Source organism: Perissodus microlepis, chromosome 15, assembly GCF_051167445.1.
Source record: "Perissodus microlepis isolate ML-2025 ecotype Zambia chromosome 15, ASM5116744v1, whole genome shotgun sequence".
Classification (NCBI taxonomy): Eukaryota; Metazoa; Chordata; class Actinopteri; order Cichliformes; family Cichlidae; genus Perissodus; species Perissodus microlepis.
This window is the reverse complement of record NC_140475.1, coordinates 9,913,030-9,921,852: the sequence shown is the minus strand read 5'-3', so window position 1 is coordinate 9,921,852 and position 8,823 is coordinate 9,913,030. Positions and strand designations below refer to the sequence as shown.

General features: G+C 38.5%; 1 protein-coding gene across 1 annotated transcript; it reads right to left on the bottom strand.

Annotated features, from left to right (window-relative positions):
• Position 1: 1 nt before the first annotated feature.
• Positions 2-8,337, bottom strand: moxd1l (monooxygenase, DBH-like 1, like). The gene is made up of 13 exons (XM_084953849.1): positions 8,053-8,337; positions 6,126-6,272; positions 5,230-5,382; positions 5,064-5,147; positions 4,691-4,846; positions 4,001-4,103; positions 2,938-3,107; positions 2,775-2,863; positions 2,577-2,673; positions 2,425-2,484; positions 1,299-1,417; positions 1,126-1,204; positions 2-507 (listed from the first exon to the last, which is right to left on the bottom strand). The coding sequence occupies exons 1-13, from the start codon at positions 8,320-8,322 to the stop codon at positions 352-354; spliced, it is 1,683 nt and encodes a 560-aa protein (XP_084809975.1). The 5' UTR covers positions 8,323-8,337; the 3' UTR covers positions 2-351.
• Between the last annotated feature and the right edge of the window lie 486 nt (positions 8,338-8,823).

Genomic DNA, 8,823 nt, shown 5'->3' with positions numbered 1-8,823 from the left:
ATTCATACTGAAAATTATGCAAACTTTTATTATTGCCATTTCAGAAACAATAAATGTTTTTATTGCTGCTGTGGTAGAGACAGTATCCCATCTTACAAACTGAAGTTGTGCTTCAGTATTAATGGCTTAATATGTGTAATGTAAATATCCCTGTCCCTGTGCTTAGTATGAAAATCAATCAGGTGCTAAAGAAAATGACTGTGATTAAAATTTAACAAGAAAGATAAATGATATCATAAAAAGAGAAACCAAAGGCTTGGAAAATCTGATGTAATGTCGATACAGTAAAGATTTGAACAACTCTGTCTTCCTTTATAGGGATTGCAACTGGCTCTATTGCCAATGCCTGGGCTACATTAATATAATCCAGAGTAGCACAAGTATGATTCCTGCAAGATTCACAATCCAGGATGTGCTGAATCTGTTTGAAGTGTTTCTAATCTGGCAAGCAGCAGGTGTCTTCATCAGATCCCTTACAGTGCCATTTGGGAAAAGGGTTGCTTTGTGCTGCAAATAAAAAAAAGATAATCACAATAACACTTTTTTTCTGCAGTTAAAAACAATGAAATATCTTCAGTGACTTCCACTTAAATGCCACATACTGTAGAGAAAGACAAATAAAAGCTCCAACTTTGTGATTATGCTGTGTTTATCATATTTTGATCATAAACCATAAGAACCATTTATAAAATCTTAAATACGCATGCATAGATGTGTGTGACAGTATAGAAGCCTGGCTTACTGGCCAGTCAAATTGTATTATAAAAATTAACACTCCAAAGATGCTTCGCATAAATGCAAAATGGCAACAATACAGAACAGATGTAGAGGAGGAAACAATGGATTGTTAGATAAAAATAAATACATGTAAAAAACAAAAACAATAGGTCAAATGTTAATGATGGGATCACGTTCACATTCATATTATTTCCTGTACTTTAATAACCCAGCCACTATATGTCTGAAGTTGTAAAGAAACAAGCTTATTGATATAAACATTTTATATAACCTATAAATAATAAAATATAACGTGTTGTCGGTATCTGTCTTTTAATCTTCAAAAGCATTTGATTAAATCCCACAGGAAAAAAAGAACAGTATCAAATAACTAAGACTGATACTTACATTGCTGTTTATGATTGCTTGATATTGCGGTGCCTTCTTTAACATCATTTCATACTCAGTGATCTTATCCATGGGTATTCTGTCAAAAATCAGTATATAGCTAGTTTACTCAAATGCATATGTATGGGGGAAAAAAATCAAAAGGGTGGCTGAAGCATTGCATCAGAGCTTACTTCTCTGCGTCTATCAGCACTCCTTTGGTATCTGGAATGCTAACGCATGAGGTGATGTTGATCGCAGGGTAGTAGAACAGGAAAGCAAGGCACATCTCATTGGTAGTTGCTAACCCCATCTGAAAGGAGCATGCATTAGAGATTCAATGCCGTCTAACTTGCTTTCATGGTGTAAAATGATTGCGAGATCTTCTTCTTCCAACTGCTCCCTTTAGGAGTCATCACAGTGGATCATTCTCCTCTGTCACACCAACCCTCTGCATCTCTTCTCTCTTCTGAGGTCTTTCTCTTGTTCTCCTTCCTGGCAGCTCCATCTTCAGCATCCTTTGTCTGATAAATCAACTGTCCCTCCTTTGCACATGTCCAAACCATCTCAGCCTTGTCTCCAAACTGTTCAACCTGAGCTGCCTCTCTGATGTACTCATATCTAATCTTGTCCAGTGTGGTTCCCGATGAAAATATTAGCATCTTCAGCTCCAGCTCTTTTCTTTTTGTCAGAGCCACGATCTCCAAACCATACATCGCAACAGGCCTCATTATGATGTATGGTTTGAAGATTGTGGTTTTCAAGGTTTACCATCTTGTAAACTTTCCCTTTCACTGTTGCTTCAATCACAAATCATTCCTGACACTCATCATCACCCCACTTGCCCTCTATTCCTGTTTAACCCCAGGTGTTTAAGCTAGTTCATTTTCACTACGTCTACTCCCTGCAATTTCACATGTTACAAATGTCTCCCTCTCATTTACAGATATTTTTTCTTTTTATTCATCTTCGCTCCAGAGCACACCTCCAGGTCTCCGCTTGACTCCCTATCGTCACTACAGATCACAGTGTCATATCTTTTGATATTATTATAATGAATAGGAAGGAACACTGTGTTCATATCTGTATGCTTCTTGATACAAGGATTTTGCTGCTATGGGAAGCATTACATATTTAACAGTCATAATCACAGCTGAACATTGTGCATTACATGTCATTTCCAAGATATGGATGCAAAAACTAGTAAACCACTTGTTTGTTTAAGGTTACTTGTGCTACATTTTTTTTCTGGTTTCACTCAGGCAGTCTTGATTTCATTCAAGCCATATGATGACACAAGGTCATACACTACTAACCCACCTTAGTGACTGAAGCACGATTGGTAGTATTGTAGGTGCACTCCACTACAATTTCATCCCCCTGTAGTGGAAGGAAAAAACCATAGACAGCTAATTGTTTTCCATTTTTCTCTATCGTGTTCATAAATGTGCATGGAAGTAATGAACCCTTACCTGCTTGATTGTCTTTATGCTTCCCAAACTGACAGCCTGTTGTAGATCAAAGTTGTAGTTTTCATCTATGCCCAAAAAATCTATCTGTCGTTCATTTCTGCAGTGGGATGCACCGGGAAAACCAATCAACTCTAAATTCATGCAGACGACATTGATTGCTGTTGAGCTGCATACAGTCTGCCTTTTTTTGTTTTTTACCTGAAGTGGCCAGCTCTGACTTTCGTCCCAGCCAAGTGAGTGTGCAAGAACACAGCAAACACTTGAAGATCAGGCACAGGGTTCAAAAACTATGGGAAGGAGAAAAAAAACTTTTACAGACTTTTTAAATGCATCGTGGAATCCATATTGCAGAGGTGCATACCTTTGAAAAGTAAGCAGTGTTGCATATGCCGTAGGTGTGGAACTGGTTAGCTTTTGGAGGGATATCGTACTTCACTCTTCCTGGTAAGACACCTGTAGTCATAATGCCCACATCATGCTGCCGTAGCTTTGCAGTATAGTGTAATCTTAATCCTGAGCTGTCTTTAATTCCTGTAGAGAGAAAAAGAACAGTCAAATACTACTACTACTACTAATAATAATAATAATATTAAAGTTAAGTAAATAAATTCAAGATCATAGGAAGCATATTCAATTTTTGACAAACATAGTTGGATACTGGGTGTCAAAGTGCCTCAACACTTTAACTAGATCGCCAACCTAACTGGGTGTTTTGGTGGTGGCAATGGTGGCACAGCATAACACATCTGTGCCGCAGTATTTAAACATGGCTCCCCAGGTGCCCCCCACTCTAGCTGGGAGCCGGTTTTCTCCCAGCGTTGGTATGTAAGATTAAGATTAACGCTACCCGTTTTAGTCTGAGGTATCTATCCATCCATTTGCTTCTGCCTATCCCAGCTGTCATGGGGCGAGAGGCAGGGTACACCCTGGACAGGTCGCCAGTCTAACACACAGGGACAGACAACCACGCGTTCACACCTATGGGCATTATTATAGATTTTTCAATTAACCTATCCCCACAAACTGCATGTCTTTGGACTGTGGGAGGAAGCTAGAGTACCCATGCAAACACCCCACAGAAAGACCCTGGCCTGATGGTGGAATTGAACTCAGGCCCTTCTTGCTGTGAGGCAACAGTGCTAACCACCATGCCACCTAGTCCGAGACACTTTCAGAAAATAATTTCTAAATCTCAAAATTATTCCTTTCTGGTTAAATAAAGGTTAAAACCAAAAATGGTGTTTGAAGGGGTTTGTGGCAAAAATTAAGGCTTCTATCAGGCCAGAAATGTTTCATCATAGTGAAAGATGAACATTTAGAACAACTCTGGATTAATTTTCAGTGACACTTTAAGTGCAACCTCACTGCAGAGGTCAAGGGGTCATATTTCTCTTTTAACTTGTTTTAATGAACTCACTATTTACCTTCTTTCCTCTCTGGGTTATTGTAATGGATTTCCAGCCTATAGAATGCATCGCTCTTCTCTCCTCCAATGGGAATTCCCACATTTTCCGGAAGCTCGTACACCTGAAGATTTAGAGATGAATTGTAGGAGAACTGATGTAACACTGGCACAGAAACAACACACACAAGAAAAAAATGATGTGATGTAAACTTAATTAAAAAAAAAAAAAAGTCCTACAAACTCAAGTTAATCTAATATTTTCTCCCATTTTAGTCAGTTCAACTTATTATTTTTGATGAACTTCAACTATTTTGGATATTAAGTACCTGCTACATATAAAAATATAAATAAACTTTACATTTTGTCTGATTTGTTTTTGAGTTTTCAAAGTTGATGTTTGACTTTTCTTTATTTAAAAAACGATTATAAAAGTGAACAATAAATATTGAGTTTTGCTAAACTGAAACAGTGACTCTGTTGTACTCGTTCCTTGTAAGTTATGTCAGCTTATTCACACGGGAGTCATAAACGAAAACTAAGTTCTTGTTACTAAATATTTATGAATTCAATTATTAAACAATTTTACTTTTATTTTAAACAAAAGGTACATGTCAAATGCAATCAAAATATTGGAGTTCTGAGAAGGTCCAACTGTTAAGTTAATAAACTTCTGCTAACTTCTTTGGGTTTAGTGTACAGTCTCTCTCACCCCGCCTCCCACTCCCCAAGAAGCCACTATTCCAAAGCAGCTGTCTCCTATGTCTCCCATGTAGCATGGCTTGTCATAAGGCTCTGTCACTTTGGGAGGACAATGGTACAGCAGCATATGATGAATGAGGTCAAGGTGCTCGATCACGGGCTCAATCTGAGGTAAATTAGGAGAATGAGGTTGAAATAAACATGAAAATCACAATGACAGCATATAAATTCATAAAGTCTACTTGGTTGTGACACTTTTTTTATTAGTTTATTTATGCTTACACATACATTAATGTGGGTGTGCTTTTATATGCATCTTAATTACCCAATCAGACACAAATGAAAGAACAGTGGCGACAGAAACATAAAGAAATAATGCTTACCTGGTAAATATGATGTTTTGTATTTAACTTTGGGAACTGCATAACTTTGCAGTGATAGTAGGTAGTGTTGGAAGGGACTATGATCTGTAAACAACAAATATAAAGGTAAATAAACAACAAACAATACGATATTTCTGATCTGACTGTTATTGTCAGTAATTCTTACGTTGTCCACCGTAGCACTAAGATAGCTGGAGTTGGTTGGGATGGACTTTGGCATATAGTTCAGTAGATTTACTTCTTTGGTGCCTCGTCTGGCCCCGTGGTAAGAGATCTCATCTGTTTTCCCATAGGCAAAGATGAGTTTGATTGGCTGAGCCTGAGAGAGAGAGATGGTAATTTAGGTCAGGCAATATGATCCCTTACACAGTATAGAAGCAATAAAGTAATATATACATTCATGTGGAAGGTGATGTTGTGACAGGTTTCTGATTATTAATATCTTTTTATACCTTGTAAAATAACTTAACATGTTACATAAAGTGATTTAATGCTCTGACTGTGTAGATTTCTGTGCCACTGCAAAGGTGTACTATAATCTTTGAGTCTTGTTACTAGGAACTGTGTAGCATTTCATGTGTTCAAAATGAAATCATGCCATTGTATTCTTCTGGAAACCCAGGGCAATGTATGGAGGAAAAAAAGCCCAGGGAGCCTAACAAAAGAACTGGAATAGCAGATTGTAGACTGTGAAACTTGAGCATTAGACAGAGAATTACATCTATGGCAACAAAGAAGGAAAACAGAGAAAAGGGTACAACAAAGAGACTTAACTTGTGTTTCAGGCTTAGACAACAAAGTCTAATTGTGGTGTCATATGAGACCTATAGATGTGGTATGAAGAGAGAAACGTTGCACCTCTTCTCAGCATGATTCACTTGTTTGTTTTTATGTTTTTATGGGAACTATTTTGTGAAACAAAACAAAAAACAAAGAAAAAAACAAAAAACCTTCATTAGACAAAATAAAAAAAATAATTGTGATGGCACACTAATCCTACACATGCAGACTGTGATAAGGGGAAAGAAAAAAAAGAAAAGAAACAAGCAACAAAATAGTTACAGTGATCTGGAAGTCTTTATCATCACACGTTTTAATAGGCCTCTTAAAGGTCATGATGGTTTGCCCCTCATTTTCCCGCATAGAGAGGAGAGTGTAGCTCTGCTGTGCATCCTCTAGAGGCATGGAGTTGCCCGTGGCGTATCGATCCTAATGAAAAAAACAACAGCAGAAAGCCAGACATTAGTCTCTGGCACTGTTAGGTGTGTCCTTTTGAAAGATCACTTACAAAAGTTGTGTGGTGTGAAAAAGGGTTTGCCCACATCTTGATTTCTTATTTTTTTGTATGTTTGTCATACTTAATTGTTTCAGATCATCAGACAAAGTTAAATATTAGAAAAAGATAACACAAGTAAACACAAATGCAGTTTCTAAATGAAGCTGTTTATTAGTAAGGGGAAAATCTAAACCTGCATGGTGATTCCTCTCTATAAACCTAACAACTGGTTGGGCCACCCTTAGCAGCAACAACTGCAATCAAGAGTTTGCAATAAATGTCCATGAGACTTCCACAGCGCTGTGGACGAATTTTGGCCCACTCATCTTTGCAATATTGTTGTAATTCAGCCACACTGGAGGGTTTTCAAGTATGAAATGCCTTATTAAGGTCATGCCACAGCATCTCAATCGGATTCAGGTCAGGACTTTGACTAGACCATTCTAAAGTCTTCATTTTGTTTTTCCTAAGCCATTCAGAGGTGGACTTGCTGGTGTGTTTTGGATCACTGTCCTGCTGCAAAACTCAAGTGTGCTTCAGCTTGAGGTCATGAGCAGATGACTGTAATTCACGGTTCCATTTACCACAGCAAGTCTTCCAGGCCCTTAGGTAGCAACACAACCCCAGACCATCACACTACTACCACAAAATTTACTGTTGGTATGACGTTCCTTTTCTGAAACGCTGTGTTACTTTTATACCAGATGTAACAGAATACACACTTTCCAAAAAGTTTAATTTTGTCTCATCAGGCCACAGAATATTTTCCCAAAGATCTTGGGGATCATCAAGATGTTTTCCGGCAAAACTGAGATGAGCCTTTCTGTTCCTTTTGCTCAGCAGTGGTTTTCATCTTGGAATTCTGCCATGAAGGCCACTTTTGCCCAGCCCCATTTTTAGTGGAGTCACTAACCTTAACACTGACCTTAACTGAGGCAAGTGAGGTCTGCAGGTCTTTAGATGTTGTTTTGGTTTCTTCTGTGACCTCCTGGAAGGGTCATCAGTGCACTTTTGGAGTAATTTTAGTAGGCTGGCCACTCTGGGGAAGCTTCACTACTGTTCCAAGTTTTCTCCTTTCGTGGATAATGGCTCTCACCATAGTTCACTGGAGTCCCAGAGCCTTAGAAATTCCTTTATATCCCTTTCCAGACTGATAGATGTCAGTGACTTTGTTTCTCAGCTTTTTCTTTGGATCATGAAATGTTTTGTTGAGATCTCCTAGCCCGCTTCAGTTTGTCAGACAGGTTCCATTTAAGTGATTTCTTGATTCAGCAGGTCTGGCAGTAATCATCCCTGGGTGTGGCAGTGACACTGAACTCAGCTTTGTATAAAATGTGGTTAATCACAGTTAATTTGTGATTTAACAAGGTGTGGGCCATCACTTTTTCACACAGGGCCATGTAATAATAAGAAATCAGGAAGGTGGCAAGCACTTTTTCACACCGCTGTATCTATTTTTTCTATTTCTGTCCTTGACAAATACCGAACAGGACACAGTAACAATAAAACCTAAAACTATGCAAATCTAAAAACTAAACAAAAATTAATAATTTTCAATAGAATCCAAACTAAAACAACTGATATGAAACTGAAAAGAAAACCAAAACATAAAATTAAATTAAACAGGATGAATGAGGATGAAAGCTTCCAGCTGTTTATACTAAATAAGTAAAAATACAACAGCTGCTCATTTATAATTATTTCATAACTAACCGAGAAGTAGCTTCCACTGGATCCAACTCCTCCTATGACGATGTCTGATCCTTTCATGTCTCCGTTCGGGCTCAAACCAAAACCCACCCAGCCTGTGGTGTTGACTGCCAGCTGGAATGTAATGTCACCTGCTGGATTGTCAAAGCCCCACTTCAGGCACACCAGTTGCTCCTGGTCCAGGTACTCCATAAAGGGCATTGTGACATCCATCGCCCATGACCCTGTTGCGCAGATCAGTAGCAGGGAGAAAAAGGGAAGCGGAGAGCACATGATGTCTCTGCAAAGCTGAAAATCTTCAAACTGAGCTGAATACTAGCAGGGCTGCCAAACTCCCTCCCACCATCCAAAGACACACCTGCGTTTCGAGATCAGCTCAAATGATAGTGGGGGGAAAAAAAGTGCTCAGGCATTTACTGTTTGCCCTTGCTGAACAATAAAAACTGGGCTCCCTGTCACATTCTCATCCTTGTAAAAACTCACAAGAGTTTCAAACTCAACTTCTTTAAAGCCTTAGTATTAAATCCGTAATTGAATCTTTTATGTACTAGCAGTCTCCAGCCACAGTGCTTTTCATACAGCACTAAAATGTCCACAGGTAGGCTGAAGATTTCACCTACGTTTTGTTTTGTTTTATAACTGGCAGGCTCAGGTAATTAATATATGAATGGGTGCTAAGGAGAAGTGAAATTTAGATGTCACGTTCTCATATATCAAAGGCTTGAGTCGAGCCAAAACAATTTCATGGCGCAGGAATGTGAATTGTGTAGTTAG